Source organism: Marmota marmota, unplaced genomic scaffold, assembly GCF_001458135.2.
Source record: "Marmota marmota marmota unplaced genomic scaffold, marMar, whole genome shotgun sequence".
Taxonomy (NCBI): domain Eukaryota; kingdom Metazoa; phylum Chordata; class Mammalia; order Rodentia; family Sciuridae; genus Marmota; species Marmota marmota.
This window is the reverse complement of record NW_026000196.1, coordinates 1,278,891-1,302,899: the sequence shown is the minus strand read 5'-3', so window position 1 is coordinate 1,302,899 and position 24,009 is coordinate 1,278,891. Positions and strand designations below refer to the sequence as shown.

General features: G+C 41.5%; 2 protein-coding genes across 2 annotated transcripts in view; both read left to right on the top strand.

Moving 5' to 3' along the window:
• Tmc3 (transmembrane channel like 3) overlaps nucleotides 1-7,618 on the top strand; it is a 39,124-nt gene extending 31,506 nt beyond the window's left edge. The window contains exons 18-22 of the mRNA XM_015493177.2: nucleotides 743-868; nucleotides 1,551-1,629; nucleotides 3,095-3,137; nucleotides 4,973-5,228; nucleotides 6,461-7,618. Coding sequence (XP_015348663.1) covers nucleotides 743-868; nucleotides 1,551-1,629; nucleotides 3,095-3,137; nucleotides 4,973-5,228; nucleotides 6,461-7,304 — 1,348 coding nt within the window. The 3' untranslated portion in view covers nucleotides 7,305-7,618. The remainder of the gene's footprint in view (nucleotides 1-742; nucleotides 869-1,550; nucleotides 1,630-3,094; nucleotides 3,138-4,972; nucleotides 5,229-6,460) is intronic.
• Nucleotides 7,619-13,827: 6,209 nt separating this feature from the next.
• Stard5 (StAR related lipid transfer domain containing 5) lies at nucleotides 13,828-23,429 on the top strand. The gene is made up of 6 exons (XM_015493006.2): nucleotides 13,828-13,986; nucleotides 14,596-14,645; nucleotides 15,004-15,136; nucleotides 19,730-19,847; nucleotides 20,685-20,778; nucleotides 22,766-23,429. Exons 1-6 carry the CDS (start codon nucleotides 13,888-13,890, stop codon nucleotides 22,911-22,913), a joined length of 642 nt encoding a protein of 213 aa, XP_015348492.1. The 5' UTR covers nucleotides 13,828-13,887; the 3' UTR covers nucleotides 22,914-23,429.
• Nucleotides 23,430-24,009: the final 580 nt, after the last annotated feature.

The window sequence follows — 24,009 nt, the reverse complement described above, 5'->3', positions numbered from 1 at the left end:
CCAAGATTGAAACTCTTTCCTTGATAGCATGCTGTCCTTAGATTTAGTCATCTCTATGCCTATGTTAAAAAAAATAAAGCTCCTTTAAAATAAAAGAGAGCCAGGCACAGGAGTGCACATTTGTAATTCCAGTGACTTTGAAGGCTGAGGTAGGAGGGTCACAAATTCAAGGCCATCCTCAGCAACTTAGCAACACCCTCTCTCAAGAACTAAAAAGGTCTATCTCAGTAGTACAATGTCCCTTGGTTTAATTCATAGCATCACAAAAACAATAAATATATAAACTAGTTAGTTAGAATAAAATGAGGAAATAATATTACTCCTGGGCTAGAGTGAAATTCCACCTGGTCAAACCCCAGACAGTTTTATTAAAAGATAGCCCATATCACTTTTTATTCTATATTATCTAACTATCTCCAGACAGAAAAGTATAATACCATTTCCACTTAGAGTTTAAATCAGTTTTGATACAACATATATGTAACAAAGAGTCTATCTTTGTGTATGCTATAAAACACATGCATATGCAATGTGATTATTAATCCTACATATTTAATTAGCTAATGGCTTCATGGGTACCTTGAGAATGTTATCTATCTTTTCCATTTAGATATTTACCTGTATTGGTTCTAGATGACTTTAAGTGTCTGCCTCTAGGCATCTAGGCATTTTTCAATGTCTTGTCTTAGCATCTTTCTGCTAAAAGCAATAAAATCCAGAGTTATGTTTTTCTTTCTCACAGCGGACAAGAGAAAATTTATGACATCGTGTCAGAAACGATTGAGAACGACTTCCCCGTGTGGTTTGGCTCTGTGGTTGGGTACATCAGCAGCCCCATAGTCATCCTGCCAGCTGTGTTGCTTCTGTTGTAAGTACCATCCACGCCTGCCAGCCTCTGCCACAAAACAACACCACTTCCCAATAAGTATAAAAAACTAATTAGTTCACTCATTAATCAGTTACCAAGCCTGATGATCTAAGCACGGACTCTTGAGTCACATCCCAGAGTCACACAACCACTGTGCTCAGTGAGAGAAGGGACGTTTCTACTGCTATCTATGGACTCATCCTCAGCTTTTGGTCAGTTACTATGGCCATGAAAATGGAGGAGCTGAACACCATTCATATCAATATCTTATTTAATTAACCTTAAAAATGAACTTCACAATTCAATTGAGTAGCTTTAGCTCATATTGACTTAAACAGAAACCTAAAAACAAGTAAAGCCAGTATTCACAGCTTGAAACATCATTGCAAAATGTCCCTGCCCTCATCTCTTCCCACTTCTTGTTGCTATCACCAGTGCAGCATTCCAGGTCAATAGGGTTGCTGAAGAAAGCAAGAGAAAAAAGAGGACAGTACCTCCTTTCCAGTGCTCACGGGCTTGGGAACTCCCCACTAGATTTTGACCATGGCAGAGGGGTCAGGGAATAGCCTACAGGGGTGGCCCTGGGAATTTTTACTTCCACCAACCACCTGAGCTGGGAAATGTATCCTGAAAGTCAAAGAGCCCAATTGCAGTGCACTCACCAGTCTGTCTTCTGTTTTAGCATGCTCATCTATTACCTTCAGAGCATCGCACGATCACTGAAGCTCAGCAACCATCAGCTCAGAATGCAGATCCAAAAAGCAAGTACTATATAAATTTCCCTATCATGAATGTGGGTCACCCATCAACCCTCTCTCCAGCACAGAAATGAAAATTGTTTGCCCTTCAGATGTCTATGACTCTTGGATGCCCTCTGTGGCCCAAGTCCACCACTTCCAAGATGTATTTCTCAGGATTCCCAGAGGCAGCTCACACAGGTCAGGAGCAAGCCTACTTGTCTTTTTCCTTCTCTGCAATGGGTCTTGGGCACTTCAATGCTCCTCATGGCCTCACCTAGCCAGCCCTCCATGTGCCAGGCACTTCTGCAGACTCTGCTAGACTGGCAGAGAAGAGAAAGGGCCACTTTCTATCCTGTGTCAACTTGGACATCTCAACCCAACCATGCTGTCTTCTCCCCAAAGGCTCACCTCTTTCATATCCTTTAGATTCTGTATATTATTGACCTTCTCTCATATCTGCAACTCAGACCCTCTCAGAGCAGTCAGAGACAAACACTCCCCAAATTGTCCACAGTGTCTCTTCCTCTGCATACTCAGGGGCTCCCTCAGGGTCAGGGCGAGGGTGAGTCCAGGAAGAAACCTAGGATAGCAAATTTAAAGAAGCTTTCTTGAGGTTGTGCTAACCTTGCCCTTTCACTGTCCCCAGAGTAAACACACTTTTAAATGAAGTGCCCTGTATAACTCATTTACTTTACCTTCATCCTGACCCCAAGCAAACAAAGCTCCTTCCACCCTTTTCAGTTAAAAAAGACTTCCATAGATATTAATTCATGTACATTTATTAAATTAGTTTTATGAAAAGTCAAATTAAAAATTCATCTGGACTTGCAAAGGGCATTTTGCCTATATATCTCCATTGTTGTTGATCCATGTTTTCTCTGTTACTTGGGCAAGCTATCATGGACTAATCATCCCTAATCAATAAATCCAAAATCTGGAATGCTCCAAAACTCAAAACTTTTTGAGCAATGACATGATGCCACAGTGGAACATTCTACATGGCAAAAATTCTTTGTTTCTGGCATGAAATTATTTAAACTACTATATAAAATTACCTGTAAACCCTGTGTGTAAGGTATACATGAACCATAAATCAATTTCATGTTTGGATTTGGGTCTCATCCCAAAAACCTCTCAGCATGTATACACAAATATTCCAAATGTCAGAAAAACCTGAAATCAAGAAAACTTCAAGTCCCAAACATGTCAAATAAGGGATACTCAAACTATATTGTCAGAATCTACACATGGCCCATGAGTTAGCTATCCCTATATAAGACCAATTAAGTATGAAACTTTGACTCTTACGTGTCTTCATTTGTTCACTCAAATAGTAGACCCAGCCCAGGACACTCTATTGCCAGGGTTCAGTCATGGTGCAAGGTATCAACAATAGCACATAAATCTTTTTCCTCTGAAAAACAAAAATTTTTACTACTTTGTGTTAAGTCCAAAACAAATATAATGATTATCATTTATATTTTAGGCAAGATCTGAAGATAAGAAAAAGGTTGCTCAAATGGTGGAAGGTAAGTATATTTTAAAAAAGCAAAAGTCTGATATCTCAATTGATGGGCATTTTTAAATATAGCAGTAAGGTAGTGTAAGGTACACCACTAATAAAAATTCCCCGAGAGCCCATAGTGGTTTCCACAATTAACTAGGCACAAAAAATAAATAAATAAAATTTAGGACTATAAATATTTGCTTAAATAATCAAATTTTACATCATGCCTATAAATAACCCCCAGAGAAATCAGAGGAGGTTCTGAAGTAGGAGAGAAAAAAAAAAAAAACAGCACATCTGGAACAAAACCCTAAGGACATCCTTATCTTCTTCTTTTTGTGCAGTGTTACCTTGTTTCTTCCACCATTTCGTCCTCAATGCTGTCCTCCCAGGTCTCGGCCCAGCCTCCATAGGTCCTGTCCTCTCCATCCCAGTAACACCAAGTGATGCCAGCTGGGCAGACCCGGAATAATGGATTCCTGAGTAAGGATCCAAATCCAAGGACTCTCCAAGAGTACACCTTTTCTCCCCAGGTTCTCCAAACTCATTCCCATCTTAGCTCACTGGGAAAATGAGAAAGAACTGTGCTCCAGAAGAAATGAAATCATGGGGAGCAGATTTTTGGTGTGGTCATAAGGGAGGCAAGTGGGCAGGTGCAGCTCAAAAATAAGAGGGAGGGGTTCTGCCTCTTGGGACCACTAACAGAGCACGCCTTGAGCCAGAAGGCTTATCTGGTACCATTAGACTGGAATAGCCCATGCTGCCCCTCAGAATGAGAATGAGAAAGGGCCCAGAAAGGTTCCCTGGGCCAACTTCTGTCACTGTTTTAATACTGAGCTTATTGGAATATACCTAGTCCCCTCCAAAGAGATGCCAGTGAGAGTCGTGAGGCCTAAGGGATATGCCTGCTGCATTCACCTTTGTGGAGAGAAGCCACTAAAGAACAATTAACTATGGAAAGTGACCATGGCTCATGCTATAAAACTTCACCATAATTGTCAGGGATTACTTGCTAATTAAGAATAATTAAGTTTAGTTCAGGTAGTACCTTCAAAAGCCAAGATTTACACTGACTTTCTCAAGGTAACAATAGCATTGTTCATTTTCCAGTTCAAAGCCACATGATTTTTCAGAATGTCACATGCACTATTTGCAAAAATCTTAATAGGCACATAAGCATTATTATGTTCATCGTGTAGAGGAAGAATTAGAGCTCCAAAGTTGTTAATGGAGCTGTCTTTTCTCATGGAGGCATCAAATGGCACAGTGTAGAGTCTCTGGGTCCATTCTGTTCTTTTTAGTCTCCTTGCTTTGACTTTTCGTGATAGGATGATTTGAATTACAGTTTGTCTGTTGCCCATGGGTTGGGTGTATTTGCAAATGCACCCAATTGCTTTGTAGAATCAATCGTTAGCAATCATGAAACTCTTACAGCTAATTTAGCCTTGTGTTAGTAAGCTTTCTATTTTTTTATGACAAATACCTGAGATAATCAACTTATTCAAAGAGAAGGTTTAATTTGGCTCTTAAGTTTAGGAGTTTCAGTCCATGATTGGACTGATTCAGTTGGCCAGGAGCATGTGGTCATGCTTCACCTCATGGCCAAGGCACAAAAGAGTGGAAGAGAGTGGGGTCCTACAACTTCCTTTAAGGGTATTCCCTGAATGACCTTAAGACCTCTCATTAAGCCCCATCCTCTGAAGTCTCTACCACCTCCCAATAGCACTGTCCTGGAGAGCAAGCATTTAACATAGGGCCACTGGGAGACATTTAAGATATACATAGTATAGTATAATAAGCCTGATTGTGTCATTTACTCACATGTCATGCTGTTATATACCCTGTCTTTACCTGTAGCTCGAATCCAGACCAAGGAGGAAAGCACCAAGAAACTTCCAAAGGACAGTGACCTCATCAGCCAGCTGTCCTCAGCACACATGGCAACACCCCAAAACAATGGCAATGTGGTCAGTTTTGACTCACTGAGCAGCAAGAGCAGCAGGATAGAAACAATTACCCAACCCATGCTCCAGAGTCCTAGGATGGGGCACAGGGGGCCCTGCTCACCTCTTCCTGACACCTCCCAGTCAAGGCCAGAGCACAATTCTAACAGGTGAGGCTTAACCGAAGGCAGAAGGAAATCTGGCATCCTTGAATGTGATGCCAGTAATGGCTCAGAGGCCACAGAGATTGTAGGCAGAAGGGCCATTAGGAGTTTGCAGGACTCAACACTTTCAGGAGACTAGGGCCATTAAATTCCATTCTGCCAGAGGCTGGCTAGGAGCTCAACAGACTGTGACAGCTGGTACTGGGAAGAAATAAAAGCAGTAAGGGAATGGGGTCGGAGTTTGTCAAATAGGACAAATTCTTCTTCCTACACTCTCTGTAGGATAATCTTATAGGCAAATCTTCCTGCCAGTCTTAGATACATATTCCTATAACCTAAGAAAACAAAAAGCCTTTGTAATTGATTATCTTCTTCTTCTTTTTTTTTTTTTAGCTCCAGACTGGCCATATAATTTGCAAGTCAGTACTGCAGCTTTGGGCCATCAAGGTCTCAGCAAGGTCATCTATGCATTTAGTGGGGCTAAAGGGCTCAGTCTTCCATAAAAGAAAGCAAAGACCCTGCTTCCTTTGATAGAAGTAGAGTGTTAAAAAGACAAAAGGACAGGCCTATGCTGACCCAAAATCGTATCAAGAATATAGCAGAGTGGAAGCAATATAGATAAGAGTTTTTCATTTTGGGTTTTTTTTTTAAAGCAATGACTAAGTTACCAAAGAATATGAAGCCTGCTATATGAGGGGTTGTCTCTCATCTGTGCAGGCTCTTGACAAGGAGCAGGATTCAAATTCTCCTGGAAAGGCCACTGGGGGGTCAAACCAGACACAGGTGGGAGTCATGTCTTTATGGGGAAAAACTTTCTGATAGACATCAACTCCTCCCAGTGGAAACTCAAGGAAGTTCCACAGAGGCTGGATAGCTGCTTAGTAGAAATGAGAAGGAACATAACATGTGCTCTGCCAACATCCATGACATGCTCCTAAGCAGAATGAGAGCTCCATAGTAAGATACATTAGGAAAACAAAACATTGCCCTACACACTCCCACCCATGGAGATTGGCAGTACATGACAATGCATTAGGGTTCTGAGCATTCCAGCAATGAAGAAATCTATTTGGTCCAGTTCCCCAAGTGTTTCTATACATATAAGCCACAGAATCCACATGAACATTCTGGAATTGGTCATAATGCTGAGGCAACCTAGCCCTTCCCTAGCTCATAGTGCTCAGGTGGGGGCTAGGAGACACTAAGGTGGTAGCTACTTACTGACCTCTGTCTTACAGGTATCAACATGGTTTGTGTGCAAGCACAGGTGACCTTCACAAGAACAGATCCTGCACACCTGTGACATTGACACGGCACATTGAAGATGTTCACTCAGAACCTCTTTTCAGGAAAGACTTTAAACAAATCAACACTCCTCTCCATAGATCTGGGGTCTCTGCCTTGGTGGCACATGGTCACAGACCTCATGCTCCCAGATATTATATCATTAATGAACGTGACTCTCACAAAAAATCCCATCCAGCTTTCTGTTCAGAGAGACATTTCAAGATAGATGCTTCAGGTGACATTGTGGAAAGGTACCCCAGGAACACGCAACATTACATATCCAGGGCCCCTCACCAGCCTTGCTCTCCACAGCTGAGTGAAGAAGAGGAGGAGATATTGAGGAGAGAGCTGGTCAAACAGTCCTTCCCACCTCACTCACTGACAGAACTTCATCAGGCTCCTCACTTTTATATTGGTGAAAGGTCAGAAAGTGAGGCTCTAGATCTTGCACACCAGGGATGGATGCACTACAGTTCTGAGAATAATGGTTTTGAGGGTCACCATGACAGGCCTATGTATGTGCACAAAAAAACACGCTCCCGTCATTTCCAATACCCACAGCATCTGCTGAAGCCCAGAGTCAAGCCCAAGTTTGAGCCATCCTTCACAGAATCTGATTCTATATCAGCAGCTTCCAGTAGCGACCAGCAGAACAGCGGCACTGACCAATACCTACAAGTAATCCACAGCCAAGGCAAGTTCTCAAGATCTTCGGGCCAACTCGGTAGGAGAAAGGCCAAGTCCAGGCAGGCACTGATGACGGATCTGAGTGATCTAATTTGTTCAAATGTCTAGGCTTCCTCCAGTGACCTATTCACACAGATTGGCCCCCTTTTGAAGTACTGGGACTGCACCTGGTCTTACCACATCTGGTGGGTATTAGAAGGCGCCATAGCATATTCGAGCACATCTATGGTTTCTGGTGGAGGCCTGGAGACTCACAGGGCTACAACCATATATTCTATAGTATCTGTACACGAGTGTGTGATTTCCTGGAGTCTTTTCAGGCCATCATTTCAAGAAAATGTGAGTCCTTTGCCTTTATTCAGGGTGATTGCAAATCATAAACTAGCCAGATATCTCACTGCAACAGCAAAAGTCTCCAGAGATGTCTGCTCTTTCCTTTAGTAATTTGAGTGAAATATATATATATAGTGCGGTTTTCAGCATACAAATGCCAATAATAAGCACACAGAAATTAGGTAGCTGCCCTTAAAGTTTTTACAATGCCTAGCTTGTAGGAATAATCTGCCTAGTAATAATCCACTTCGTAATGATGACAGTAACAAATTTATCAAGAGCTTCTTTTACACCATTTACTGGGCTTATTAATTATGACACTATGGACTAAACATAAGTCAAAGTTTAACCTAAGGATTATTGGTTCGTTTAACTGGAAAGGATGGGGATCAAAGCTCACTCATAGGCGCAGTTGGAGCCAAGACATCAAAGTTTTTTGAGAATATCTGTTTTTTCACCTCTCTGCTCTGTTGCTTTCTTGTTAGGGTTTGACATAAGTGACTGCATTTTTGATTCTGACAGTTTTCACACTGCAGTAGCCAATTAAGTGGCTTGAAGTGACCTCCTTTTCTCCCACTACCAGTAGGCTTCCTCCCTGTGGTAAGTGGAAGATGAATTCATAGCCATAGAAAATGCCAAGTTTGAAGCATTGAGCCATATTTTGCTACCAAAAAAACAAAACCTCCCTACTTCACAATTTTTTTACCTTTATGGGCTGATCCCTTTTAATCCTTTGACAGGCATTTTGCAGTGTTGGGCAGCGGTATGTGTTCAGTTTGTCATGTCAACCAGGACTGTGCCCCTATTTGTATTTCCATATAATTCTTTCCATACTAAATTGTGTCTTTTTAACATTTCTGTCTCTTCCAGCATACCCTGAGTGTCCTCAGAACAAAAATGGTGTTCATTAGTTTCTACATTCCCAGTAACTGTCATATAATGGATATTTGTTTTTTATTGCTACTGTCAATCAAAATAGCAAGGGACACTCTCAAAGGATTAAATTTCTTCAGGAATAGTGGACATCGCAATGGTAATACAAATGACACAGTAGACTATGAAGTGTTTGTGGCAAGGGGAAGTTTTTAAAAGCAAACTGATTACAGTTTGAATCAATTATCTTTGGCTACAAAGATTAAGTTTGGGTGAGGCTGTTGAGAAAATGGGCATCTTATCTGTTGAGGCACAGGGTTACTTGTGAAAACTACTAATAAAGAAGCACGAATATACCACAGTGGATTCCATATATATATGGAATATATATATGATACACACACACACACACACACACAAACATCAACAATTTTAAAAATAAATAAATAAATAGAAGGAGGACCAGTGAAATAGAGAAAGGGGTTAGGGGTGGAGGGAGAGGACCGGAGGGAAACAGGAAGTACTCGGGACCTAAATGGAGGAAATTATATCCCATGCATATACGAATAGGTCAAAATGAACCCCAATGTTATATATAACTAGAATGCACTACTAAAAGCATTTTCTAAACATTTCACCAAAAGCACTTCTATAACAAACTCCTTTCAAGTGTCAGATATCAGAACAACTATTCATTAAAAATGAAGAACAAATTCCTCCTGATAAGAACTGTCTGGTGAACATCTTAGCAAACTAGGGATGCTTCCTTTGTCACTATTTGTGTTTCAGAATTTGTGAATGCCAGAAAATTTTGAGACAAGCTTTCTGCACATCTTTGAAAGACCATTTTCTCTAGCCTAAGGTAGAATTTTCAAGCTACTCCAAGCCTGTGCACGTGTCGTGGGAAACGTTACATATGCTTATATGAAGTGGATTTAATAAAGCATGTGAGTATACATTTAGTCTTGGAAAATAGAAACTGGGTATTTACCCACAAACTCCACTTCATTAGCTATGTGGCTTTAGAGACTCTATGTAATCCTCAGTTTCTTAACCTGCAAAATGAAGATAGTACTCATTACCTCATGGTTCTGCAAGAGTTAAAAGGCATGATACATAAAGTGCACACAGAATAGGGGCTGACCAGTAGTGTTGAGTAACAATTACTTATGGCTCAGCAAACAATAACCATATACATTTAAGTGCTTACTTGTGTAGATTCACATAACATTTTCCTGAGCTAACAGTAATATGATGCTGGATCCCCTTGCCCCATAAACACCTGTTTGAAATTAAACTAGGATTAAAATCTGATATGGACAGCTTTTGGGGGTGATTGAGAAGCCCATGGGAGGGGCTCTGGTCAATGGAATCTATAAAGCTCAGTCATTCTTCTTTCCCCTTCAACTCTCGATTCCAGCCCCAAACTGATTGCAAAACAGATCATTGCCCCAGGACAGTTGTGTGGGCAGTGGCAACCTCCCTTTTGCTCTTGCTACCTGCTCATCCTGCATTGTGCTGCCTGGCCTCTAGTGGCAAAATAGGTCACCACCACCTGCAACAAGGCTGCCCTGGCCTCACCATTGAGTCGGCCAGTTTGTCACAGTCCTTGAGGACAGTTTCCATCTCCAAACATTTTGTACACCCAGGACTTCCCATTTGGGGGAAGGCAAAGATTAAAGATTATTATAGTGCTATTTTTTAAACCTGTATTCCATGCTCTCTTTTAATAAGTGTAATCATCTCCTGAATGTTTGATACCTAACAAAATCACTTTCTACATCAACCTTACTTTCCCTTGGCTTTAAACCCAAACAAAATTCTTTGACCCAGAAACTCCTGCTTTTCACAATGGCCTGAAAGACATTCCAAAGAGCTTTAAACCCAAACAAAATTCCAATAGGGCCCAGACTGACTTTCAAGCCACAGATTTATAGAAATATTCTACATTGAATTTTTAACGAGTCTTTTTTAATTTAAAAAGTCCTATATGCTATTAAGTAAAATAACTAAAACATATATAATGATCAAAAATGAAAGAGAAATGCCTGTTGGCCTTACTCTCCATTATTAAGTATTCATTTTATCCCTTCCTAGAAGTGAATATCCTAAACATACACATATATGAACATAAACATCCTACATACATGTTCATGTATTGCTTGACAATAGGAGTACATCCTAAGAGATGTGTCATTAGATGATTTTGTTACATCATAGAGTGAATTTACATAAGATAAGATGGCTATGACATCAGTAGGTGTTATAATCTTCTGGGACCACTATCATGTATACTGTTTGTCATTAACTAAAACACCCTTATGTAGCACATGACTATATATAAGCATGAACATATAAACACATTCAAGCACATCTCTAATCTCTGATTATTTCTTTCTCAATCAAGATATATATGAACATATGTTAAACATTTATGGTATGTCAAGCATCATTCTGTTTTTTATTAAATCATTTCACCTAAACATCAACTCTGTTAGTCCTATTATTTATTTCACTGTCCAAACAAGAATGCTAAGGTATGGAATGGTCAATGAATTGCCAAGGTCATGACCAGTAGGTGATGCTGCTGGCATTTGAACCAGACAATCTGCTCACTTATCCATAATGCCATTGCCCTTCAAACTGTATTCTTTTATCTAATACATAATGTAATATATGAATTCCTTTACCTATTGGTTCATATGAAAAAAAGTTTTATTGCAGAAGGGTAAGAACTTACTACCATTAAACACCATCCATGTCCATTAGCGAGAGTTCACTGTACTTGGTGAGAAAAGTCTATTCATTTCAACAAATATTGCCAGACTGCCTGAGCCTCAGCTCTGTTGAGCAATTGGTTTTTACTCTAGCCTCATGCTGCATTATTGTAATGATTACATAATATTCTAATAAATGTATATAATGTAACGTTGTATAATATATTGACAAATAGCTTGCTTCCAGTTGCAAAATCAATCTTATATGCCTTTGTATAGGAGGAGTCTGGGTCAAAGAACAAGTAGAGCAAATTTTAACATGTTTCTTTTATTCCCAGAGAGTTGCATTCATCTATAGTCCCATACACAGTCTAAAAACAAACACAAAACTATTTCTCCATTCTGTCATTAACACAGGGTATTAACAAACCTTTTTGTGTCTGGCTATTAGATAGGTTTTAAAAAAAGTCCCTTTTAATTTGAAATTCTCTGATTGAGGTTCTACATATTTTTTATGTCCTTATTAGCTCTGCTGATTTATTTTTCCACAAAGTATCTATGTCTGATGCATTTTTTTCTCTCTATGGAGCTGCTTAAAATTTTCCTAATGATTTTTAAGAACATTTTGTCCAATAAGATACTTAATTTTGGTTAAAATGTGTCCCAATATTTTTTTTTGCCTATTATCTAACTTGTAATGGTATTTTGGTATGCTTAATATTTTTTTAAAATGTGGATACTTAGTTTATCCTCTATGGCTCCTAGAACTATTCATATGTATTCTTTCACCTGCTTTTCACAATGGCCTGGAAGACATTCATTATTATCCCATTTCACCTTGGAGTTAACTGAGGCTCAAAGGGGTTAAGGGACTTGACTCAAATGATACAACAAATAATGTGTGACACTTGAGGTTCCCCAATTCTTTATCCAGGCCCTCCTCAGAAGCGGTAGCCCTTCAGGTCTTCCAAACTGTTCTTTCAAACCTTAAAAATGAGTATGCAATAAAGAAAGATAACATAAATAGGTCTCAGAGATATTGCTGGTTATCTGTGACAGTTCTGCTTCCTCACATGTTGAAGTCTGAACAATAGAGAAGCACACTGAGACTTTGCCTGGGAGGGAGAGGGGGGCCATAGCTGGTATACTAAGAAGCAAGGTGTTCTGCCGTTTCTATAATGTCCTAGGCTTCCTTTGTTCTCCTGCTCTCTTCCTCTTATCTCTCTCCTTCCTGCATAAGTGACTAGGCCCAGGAATGCTTGTGGGAGGGCCAAAAGGTGGGAAACAGGTGGGTGAAGGGGGAAGGGCGGGATGGAGCAGCCCAGAACACATTAATTAACAACCTTATAGCTCCCTGTAGGGAGGGGAAATTTCTGGGACAGGTTACCTTAGGTTAGAGCAGGGGCAGGTTCTTGATAAGAGTGGAGGAAGGGCTCTGAAGGAATTGACATTTCAATCCCTCAGGGGACAGTCTCCAACTTCTCAGACTCACTCAAAATTGACCTCCTTGATCTGAGCTGACTCGGTTTACCTCTCTATACTGACTGCCTGTATAATTCTGGCTTCATCGGCAACAACCTTTTAAAAAATTTAGCTGGACATAACCTTGAGGAAGAAAAAGGTTGCCCTTTTAGTTCTCACTGTGGGGCTGTGACTCCAACCCAACCTCAGACCTCACTCCCAGTGCCTTCTTGCCCCCTGGCCAGGCCACCTGGATGAAAAGAATTCCTGATAAGATCCCTTATATAAAGTCAGAACCTCTCTCACATGACAGCACATCACATCACACTGGACATCTCCATTCAGAGGCCCCGCCGGCATCTAAACATGTCCAGAACTAATTTCACCATCTTCTTCCTAGAATCTATCTCTTTCCCCATGTCACTTAAGCCGCCAGCTATGCAAGCCACGTGGGAATCGTGATGCTTCTTCCTCTTTCCTCATCCCTCACAATCATGATTAATAAGTGTAATCATCTCCTGAATGTTTGATGTCTAACAAAATCACTTTCTACACCAACCTTACTTTCCTTTGGCTTTAAACCCAAACAAAATTCTTTGACCCAGAAACTCTTGCTTTTCACAATGGTCTGAAAGACATTCCATAGAGCTTTAAACCCAAACAAAATTCTAATAGGGCCCAGACTGACTTTCAAGCCACAGATTTATAGAAATATTCTACATTGAATTTTTAATCAGTGGCAGAGAGCTCTATATTGTACCTCCTAATCACTTCAACCTGGATTGGTCTTCTTTTCTGCACCTCCTGCTCCTCACTCCTACCGGGCCCTCCTCACTCTTCTCCAGACCTTGCGCCAGGCCACTAATTTTCTTTCACCTTCTGGGCTGCTCCTTAATGGGCCTCCAAGCCTCCAGGCATACTCCCTCTCCCTCCCTTAGAGCTGTACCCGGAACACCCTCGTTAAACCACCCTAGGAGTTTGTCCAGACTTGGCCATCATCGACCTCTTCTGGTCCCGGTGCTACTGGGAGCAACGCAGCGCCCCAACCACACCAAGGCTCTGGGCGGGTGCTGCAAAACTGCCAAACCAGCCCGGGGATCGTGAGCCCACCCAGGCGGTGGTACGACCTGCGGCGCCTGGCAGTCAGTCTCCCGACCTGCCAATCTCGGTGTGGGGCGTGATCTTCTGTGGATCCGGACCAATCCTGGAGCAGGAGGCCGGAGGCGGGGCTCCAGGCTCCACCTAGGGCTTGGCTTCCGGCCTCCCAATTAGTGCACCACCCTTCTCACTTCACGTCTCCGGTGGGGATGGACCCGGCCGAAGCTGCTCACGTGAGCGAGACCGTGGCAGAGAAGGTGCTCCAGTACCGGCGAGACGCCTCGGGCTGGAAGATTTGCCGGGAGAGCGTGAGTGAGAAGCTGGGCGGCAAGGGGTCGCGGAGACTGCTCCCTGGGGCCTGGACCCCAAAGTCCCCAGACTCCTCTCCCGATTGCTTATCGCACTCCAAGCCCCCGTAGCAGGATTGAGGGGGATCTCTTAGGGGGTTGTTTCCTTAATAAATAGTGGACTTGTGCTCACAATGACTCCAGAAAGCAAGAATCTGCTCTTTTCTCTGAGTGACTTACCCTGAGTCTGACTCTGAGTGGCTAGATTTGGAACCCGAAACTCCAAGCTCCAAGCCTTTATACCGTTCTTTAGCATGAGCATCTTTGTCCCAGAGGTGGTATGGGAATAGTTTTTCTTACTTAACATTTGTAATTTTTAACAAATACCCCCAAATTACTTACTTAAAATGGTTAATGGCATTTAAGATGATTTGAAAACCACCCTCAGCATTTAAGACCTCCCTCCCCATCCCCTGCGGTGGGGACAGCTTTACTAGTCCCAACTCTGCCTGAATGGGTTGGGTCACCTTGGATAGTGCATCCCCTCTTCTGAAGAACATGGGACTGAGCCAGGTGTTCTCCCAGAGCCCTTCTAGCTCTAAAATTCTATGATTCTGTGCCTTTTCACAGAATGGAGTTTCAGTTTCCTGGAGGCCATCTGTGGAGTTTCCAGGGAACCTGTAAGTGCACACTTGCTCAAAGCTTGTCACAGAGTTTGCTTCTCAAAAGATTCCAATCGACCCTAACACACTGTGATCAACTAACCAATTATCTTCCCCAAAAGCACTAGCTTCTGTTTATATCTAAATCATTTCCAGCAAGCCATATTCCTGTAAAACAAAATAAAAACAAAAACAGAGCACCTGTTTCTGCAGGCCCAAGGGGAGGTGGGCTAACATATTTCAGCCCCTTCTCTGCCAGCCTGTCCTAAGGAAATATGATGGCTTTGGCATGGTCCACCTTCCATTCCTTAAGTATAATCCCAAGATAAACAAGTTTGATTGATGCTTTGGGGTCAAATTCCTTTTTGTGCTTCAGGTATCGAGGAGAAGGGATCCTGTGTGCGACACCAGAGGAAGTATGGGACTGTGTAAAGCCAGCTGCTGGGGGCCTTCGAGAGAAGTGGGATGAGAATGTGACCAGTTTTGAAATAATCCAAAGCATCACAGATGTAAGTTTTTCCAAACATATTATCCATTGACATTGTCTGGGCCTTGCTGCAGTAACCTGGCCCCATCTCCTCTGGAGGGTGTCTGTGACACTTTTTGATAAAGAGCATGTCCTGAACATACTGGCTGCCCACTGCTTGAAACACTCTAAGCCAGCCTTGGCCCAGTTATAGGTAGGAAACCATGACTTTGAGAGGCAGAGAAGACCTTAACAGAACCAAGAAAATATAAATGGCAGTAGTTGATTAAGTACCGAATGAGTCTAGGCTCCAAGGACACCAAGGCAGTGCCTGGATTTGTTAGTTTGCAATAGTGCCCCTTGATGGGGCCAAGAGAATGAGTGGAGAGACCTTTGGCATGGAGTCAGAATTCTCTGCCAGCTGTGGAGCTGTGCCAAGTGGCAGTTTCTGGATTACAGTCTTTCCTTTAGGAATATGTATACCATTCAGATTATCCCTGCCTAGTAGAACTATGATAGAAATATTCTGTAATCCACTTTGTCCAATAAGTTATTCACTAAGTCCCCTGTGGCCACAGGGCATTAGAAGGTGGCTAGTTTGAGGAAATGAATTAAGTTTATTTAACTAATCTAAATGTAAGCTTAAATAGCCACATGGAGTTGGTGGCTATCAGAGTAGAATTCAGATGTTGATAAGTCTGCCCTGAGGTCCCCTCATTTTGATTACAGACTTTGTAGGGGGGAAAGTCATAACCAGAACTAATGCTTTTTGAGGGTAAGCATTGCTGAACTGTCCAATTTGAATGGTATCTTGATTTTGACTTCAGAGACCTGGCACCCTCTTGAGTGTTTACACAGATGGTATTTTGAAATCTCATACAAGAGTTCTCAACTGATGAGTGTTTGGCAGCCACGTATTCTCAGCCCTATCCAAGAATTTTCATTTGTCTCCTGTTCAGTATTACAGGGGTTTCTGTCAATGTTTTCTGAAGGATGAGACACATTCCCTGGGGAATAAAAGGGGACTTAGGTCCTACACAGTCAAAGCTGAAATTGAATACCATAGTGGGGAAAAAAAATGCCTTGTTTTAATTCTTCTTTAATCTCTTTGATGACTTAAAGGGGACTGTCTCTGGTGCTGATGTGCCCTTGCAACCTGTGTCACATTTGTTGATTTCCTTTATAACAAGATAGATAGCTGGTCCCAGGGTCAGAATTAGCAACTTTGCATTGCTTTTAATTTATGGCAAGTGATTTTTTTTTCATTTCTGATAAAAACTTCCTTTTAAAATCAAGTGATCTAAGTTTTTAAAAGGCAGCACATTTAGACAGCAATATTAAGTGAATTAACATGATGGGTGATACCAGAAATAGCAAAAAAATTAAGAGAGTATTCAAATAATTATATGCAAATGATTGAAGCTGAGGAAACTTGGGTTAATGTCCTTTAAAGAATAATACAACTGGGCATGATGGTGCATGCCTATAATCCCAGCAACTCAAGAGGCTGAGGCAGGAGGATAGCAAGTTTGAATCCAGCCTGGGCAACTTAATGAGACTCTGTTTCAAAATTTTAAAAAAATGATAATTATTTTAAGAAGGGCTGAGGATATAGCTCAGTGGTAAAGTGGGACAGGATTCAGTCCCCAGTACAAAAAAAAAAAAAAAAAAGTAATATATAGAATTTTTTTAAAAAATAGTTTTTATATTATATATTTTATATATTTTTTAATATTTGTTTTATTTTTAGCATGTTTGCAGTTCTTTGTCTTCACACAGTGACTGGTGGGAGTGATAATAAGAGGCTTCAAAAGTTAGAGGATGATACTAATCTGCCATAACAATGATTAAAGGCTAAGCTGTCATTTACAAACTCAGAGTGCTTTAACTGAAACCTTGGAGAAGGGAAATAGTTTGACAGAGGTAAAGAGAAGCACCCAAGTTCACACAGATAAGAAGCTGACCTGGGACCTAAGAGCCACCTGATGGCTCCAGCTTTCCTGCCTCTCAGCCACCACCAACTATCTTCCAGAGGAGCCCAAGAACCTCTTTCTACCCCACTGCCTTTTCCCCAGCTCCAGTTCTGGGTTCTGGTGACCTGATCCCTCAGAGGCCCCCACAGAGTTCTGTTTTCCTCATTGTTATTACACTGTAAGCTCCTCACTTTTCCCATCTTGCCAGAACCATACAAGATAGCCAGCTGTTCACCTATGCTGAATTCTACATTGGTGCAAGTTGCTATTGCCTTCTTGATCAGCTTGCTAATGGGTCATGCTGGCAGGTCTTCCTGTTCCTCTGGTACCCTGGTTTGTGCCTGTGATGCCTGCTTCCCTATATGGGGCTGCTGCTCCAGGCAACACAGGGCCCTTCATCCCTGGATGGGCCACAATTTGCCCATGTATCCTTCCTGATCCCAGATAGTCTCTGATGCAAGGGTCTTCAACTTTTTTGCTTACATACCTCTGACAAATTTTTGAGAAATTTTGTATGACCCCACACATCTAGTTGACAGCTAGATTTTTGTAAGTTACAAAGCATGGTATTTCTGACATATTAATAAGTTTGTCAATTTTGAACAAAGTATTGGTATCATTCTTTTAGTTGTATCTAAATAGCATATGAATTTGTATTTACTGTCACCCATTTTAAAAATATATGAGTAAATTTTTCTTTAAATAGTCAGAAATTATATATAATTAATTGTTTTCCTTGAACTCAAATTTCCATTTCATGCAACTCAATGAATTTTATCTTAATATACTGCATGTTATTCTTGGAAGTCATCATCTTACATCATAGATACGCATATAAATTGAAATTATTTTTTAATTGTATCTTTCCTTTGACTATAAGACTAATTGTATGTTTTTAATCCAGATTGAGTATAATTTATTAAAATGACAAGATTACATTACAACTTTTGATGGGGAATTATTAAACACAAAAAGAAAAGTATTGTGCATCTCTGGATAAGATAAATGGAATTCTTTATTTTAATTAATTCATGTGTCCATGAAAAGATATAATTTCTTGCCAGAGAGATACAGTCTTCAATAGACATTAACTGCAAATAGCAGAGGCTACTACATGCTACTGGTTTACAAAAAAAGCAGAGAAGAGCTGACAATTGGTAGCTCTTAACAATTTAGTGAAAATAACAAAATATGGAGAAAAGGCCCTTTCTTATAGATTGGCATTTCTTGACATCATTTTGACAAATTTTAAATGTTCTAATTCTGAAATAAACATTAGATCAATGGATGGGTTGATGAAACATACCATGAATATGTTGACATCTATGACTTGCTATGGACCTCATCTTGGTCTCCAGACACTTTCTCTCAGAAATGATATATTTGAGGCTAATAATCAGAAGTATATAATTATTTTCCTTGAACTCAGATTTCCATTTCATGCAACTCAATGAATTGCATGGAAGCAGTGTGGCTATTTTTTTAAAAAAGTACTGAGTTATATTGTTATATTGTGTTTATGTACAAGTATGTAACAACCAATCCTACTATTATGTATAATTATAATGCACCAATTTATTTTTTTTTATTTTTTTTTATTATTATTGGTTGTTCAAAACATTACAAAGCTCTTGACATATCATATTTCATACATTTGATTCAAGTGGGTTATGAACTCCCATTTTTACCCCATATACAGATTGCAGAATCACATCGGTTACTCATCCACGTTTTTACATATTGCCATACTAGTGACTGTTGTATTCTGCTACCTTTCCTATCCTCTACTATCCCCCCTCCCCTCCCTTCCCATCTTCTCTCTCTACCCCATCTACTATAATTCATTTCTCTCCCTTGTTTTGTTTTGTTTTTTTTCCTTTCCCCTCACATCCTCTTATATGTAATTTTGTATAACAATGAGAGTCTCCTTCCATTTCCATGCAATTTCCCTTCTCTCTCCCTTTCCCTCCCACCTCTCGTCCCTGTTTAATGTTAATCTTTTTCTCATGCTCTTCCTCCCTGCTCTGTTCTTAGTTGCTCTCCTTATATCAAAGAAGACATTTGGCATTTGTTTTTTAGGGATTGGCTAGCTTCACTTAGCATAATCTATAATGCACCAATTTAAAAAACTCTTCTGCTATTCTTTTCTTCTATGAAATACCAGAATTCAGAAATAGTGAAATCACCTTGTTTCTGACCCCACACTTTCAACTATGCTTAAGAAAGGGAAAAACATGAAATTCTAACCCCAGTGTATATGATACCTTGATTAAATATTTAAATCAGTGTTCCTGATTGTCTTTGGTACCCTAGGGGTACACCCAGAGAGAATTCATGATAGGGTGATTCTACATGAGGGAAGATGGGAGAATGCTCTTTTTGTGTATGTGGGGGTTTTTTTGTTGTTGTTGTTTTGTTTTGTTTTTTAAGCAGGAAAAGAGACCCTAACTGCAGATGCAGCCAATTTAGGAAGTGAAGTCATCTGGAAGTTCATCCCCAGTATACCCAGTGGAAAGTTCTTTAGCATCACCAGGGCCTCCCTCTGAGCCCTCATGTGCACAGTGCCATGCTTTCCTTTCCCCTGGACCCTGGTAGACAGGGGAGGGCTAGGAGAAGATCTCTGACCTTCAGACACAGCTAGGCTCCCTTTTTTTCTTTGGCAGACACTTTGCATAAGCAGAACCTCCACCCCCTCAGCTGCCATGAAGCTCATTTCTCCCAGGGACTTTGTGGACTTGGTGCTAGTCAAGAGATATGAGGATGGGACCATCAGTTCCAATGGTGAGTGACAACCAGGTGCTGCCAGGCCTGCCCAGGAGGCTGGGCTCTCTCCTCCACTCCTCAGATTCTTAAGGAAAGCCAAGCAGCTGGAAACCAAGCAGTAGCAGGGTGTGACCATCCCTACTGCACATTCTAAACAATGATCATCTCAATAACAGAATGTGCCTTGCCTTCACAGTTTGGGGGGATTCCATGCCATGAGGGTCTGAGGTGGGAGAATACTTGTGCCAGTAATTTTATTTATATAGATATATTTATTTAGTCCCAGATCTTGTTAGCACCCCTTCTTTTTCCTGCTGAGACTGGTAGTTTGTGCTGTGGACATGCAGGTTACAGTTGGGCATCACAAAACCTTGATATGCAGTGACTCACTGAGTTCATGGATGTGTCCTCCTGAGAGGGTTGAGCACATTCCACTCCCTTCCTGCTCAACAAAGAGCAGAGCTGCTACCACACAGCCCATACTGTTCCTCTGAATCTGCTTTATGGGGGAGATTATAGACACATCCCCGCTTCTGTCAGCTGAGATTTAAGAAAGGCACCTTCCTCCTTCCACCCCCAAACCTTGTATTATAGAATATTCTTTGTTCCAATATTCTTATCGGCTTGGGGAAGCTGCATGTGGGAGTGTAATATTTGTGTGTGTGGATTTGAGTATGTGCGCATGTATGGGAATGTAAGTGGGTGTACAGGGTGGGGAAGAAATTTGAGGCCATGTAGCAAGAGTCTCTTGCCCTCTCACCAGCTCTCAGTAACTGGTTCTGCTCACATTGTAGCACTTAAGTGGCTAGGTCTGACTGAAGCTGTAGATCACTGTTTGTCTGAACTGTCTTCCAGCTACCCATGTGGAACATCCACTATGCCCCCCGAAGCCAGGTTTTGTGAGAGGATTCAACCATCCTTGTGGTTGCTTCTGTGAACCTCTGCCAGGGTAAGAATAATGAAGAGGGAGGCCCCTGTTTCAGACCTGACTGACTTCACTCTGGACACTGTAAGAATAGGTACTTTGACTAGGATTCATAAGAACAAAATGTCTTAGGCTCTTTAGGCTTTGATGTTACAAAACACTATTACACACAAACACATGAGTGATATAATATGCTAAAGCATCTCACACATGGGAAAGAGTTGGGGGATGCTGTTATAATTTAAATTTTTGATATGTAAAATCCTTACTCCCACGCCATAAGTCAGGTTGAACAAATGCCATGGTCCCATTTAGAAGATGAAACAGTTTCGGGTAGTTAAGTATGTATCTATGATCAGTCTAGGAGGTTGGCAGAGTCTGAGCTCTGGCAAATTTCCCCTGCACTCCCTGGGAACCATCCACCAGCCTGGAGCAGCTGGGAGTATGACCATCCCTACTGCACATTCTAAACAGTGATCATCTCAACAAGGATTGGGTTGGTCTTGGGAGCTGAAGGGCAATCAGAGACCACACTGTGAGTCAATCATGGAACTGAGCCTGGGATCCCTTCCTGTTTACCCACAGCTCACAAGGCCGGGTTTTTACAAGGAACTTTATATGTAATGAATAACCTGAAGGTCACTAGTGTATTCTGGGTGCCACCCAAATTGACAATAAAAGAGAGTACACCTGCCACTGTATCCCTGTGTTCCTACAGACTCCAAGAGGGGAGGGGCTTGAGCTTTCTCAGCCCCAGGAGGCAGGCCTGATGCCATAGGACTTTACTAGAAACCAGACCTGGACTCCACCTAACACTGTGTTTGCTAAGCTGGCTTTTCAAACATCTTTCAAAGGACTTTTCTTAAATGTAACAACATTTTAAGTCTGAAAATAGCATAGTCATGCTTTTTAACACACACTAGGATTTTTAGTCCCCTCAGTACAGAGGTGCCCTAGATCCAGGGCTCTAACCTCTGCTTCATTTCCTTATTGTCCCCACTTGGCTGTCAGTGCTGAGAACCACCTTTCCATGGTGCCATGTCTGCTGGAAAGGAATTTTTCAGAATAAGAGTTTTCATATAAGATAGCAAAGGTTATTGCACAAATTTTGCAGATGGCCTGGTTGGGACCAGAAAGTCCCCACAAAACCCAGCTAGTATGCAGGTTTTAAACCAAGCATTCACTTGCCCAGCTCTTGTCCACTCAACAAAGTTCTGAGTTTTCAATTCTGCTATTATTTCAATGAAATTGACAAAGGTACATTGAGGTGGGTTGGAAGTCATAATATAGAGCTTGTTATATAATTTATCATTTATTTAATAATTGAGTGATTAATAAGTTATTTAATCAATTATTATGAAACTTACTGTATTAATGAAAATTATCACTAATCATTCACCTATTATTTTTTCAAAAGAATAGAACTCTAAAAACAAATTATTTCATTTACTGCAAGTGTTTTGTTGCTCAATTGTTTTGGTGTTTTCATCAATGGGATGATGGGACATAATGTGTTAAAGATGCAAGTGTGAAAAGGGCAAACCATATATTTGTATTGTTATGAAAACAGTTTTGATCTTGTAAACCCCTGGAAAGGGTGCCAGGGTCCCCCAGGAGCTCCTGACATTTTGAGAATTGCCGCCTGAGCAGACAGACAAAACCAGCTTCTGTGTTCACTCCTCCCAGGGCCTCAAACAGAGAGGGTTCTTGAAAGCATCTACAAACAAATCTGTCAGAGGGAATCTCTCTTCTTAGAAAGGAGGGACACCCCCCCCCCCAATCAACCCCTGAGGGCCTGATGGGACTATAGGATATGTTCACTAGAGGCCATGTTCCCATCTTAAACAAGAAAGTACAAAGTGGCCCCCTGGGCAGTGAATCCTGCAAGGGATTGAATGTGGTCGCTGTGTAACAGCCGTTTCTGCTGGGCCAGGCTCTCTTTGCCTGATCTGGTACTGTGCCAGCCCCTCTGTGGCAGATGCCTAACACAGCTCTGCTGTTGCTTTCACAGAGAGCCCAACAAGACCAACCTGGTCACATTCTTCCAGACTGACCTCAGCGGTTACCTCCCACAGAGCGTAGTGGACTCCTTCTTCCCTCGGAGCATGACCAGTTTTTATGCCAACCTTCAGAAAGCAGTGAAGAAATTCCATGACTGATGCCCTCAGTTGTTGGCAAAGAACATCTGTGACTCATTGAGGAGCTCCACTTGCTGGAATACCTCAGATCTAGGAGAACCCAAGCCTGCTTTTACTCTTGGGCAGTGAGTCTCTAAGAATGCCAGCCAAGGGCGATAGCCCACCCACTCCTACTTCCTCTGTCCTCTCAGGATTGGCAGGAGAGGAACCATTCACATACTTCTAATTCTACCTGTGATCCAAATTCACCTGATTCAGGATGGACCCAAACTTCTGGCTACCTGACAAGAACTCAGCTCAGCACTGTGATTCCAATCCTGTGTGTACCTCTCACTGTCAGAGGCCATGTCTCCATGTTTGTCCTAGAGAATCATGATGAACACTGAAACCAAGTCCTCAGTGCATTTTTTGGAAACCCTCATACATGTTTTAACACCACGTAAGATTTTCCCCTTAAAAACATGTCAACTTGGAAAAATAATTGTTTTGAACAATTGAATAAGCCTTAAGAAAAAATTATTTCCATTTGGATCAATACTTTCCGTGGTTCTTCTGTTGGAATTGGTCTTCTGCCTTCTTTCCTTTGAGTGAGTTAACTTTCATATCACCAGTAACACCAGGGAGTTTGAATCTGCCCCAGGCCAAATCTGCAGTCTTTGAGATTAGTTTTCTTTGAGAGTGACTCTAAATAGAGTAAACTTCTCCTGTCTGTGTGCAGAACTCTGGGGATAAGCGTCTCCTTCCCCAGGGTATCTACCTCTTCTTGCCCTCTGTTAAGAAGGCCAAAGCTGGAGTGCTCTGGCCTCCAGGGCCCCATCAGGCCACACTGCCACCGAGAAGGAGGGCAGAGCAGGCCTCCCTCTAGCATCCCTGGCTAGAATCTTTCCTCTAAGAGTCTGCTACTGGACTGTACAACCCTGCAGTGTCCATACCCACCTGTATATCATCAGAGCCAGGGAGCACAGCTTTATCACCCAGAAGAGACTCAGCAGGAAGTCAACACACAACTTCTTTTACCTGTGTCCAGTCAAGGCATCATAGCCAGAGTGATCCTCTAGCATTCCTTTGAAACCTTGTCTGGCTTCCACCTTTGTAAGGAAGACCCCTCCTGTGTCTG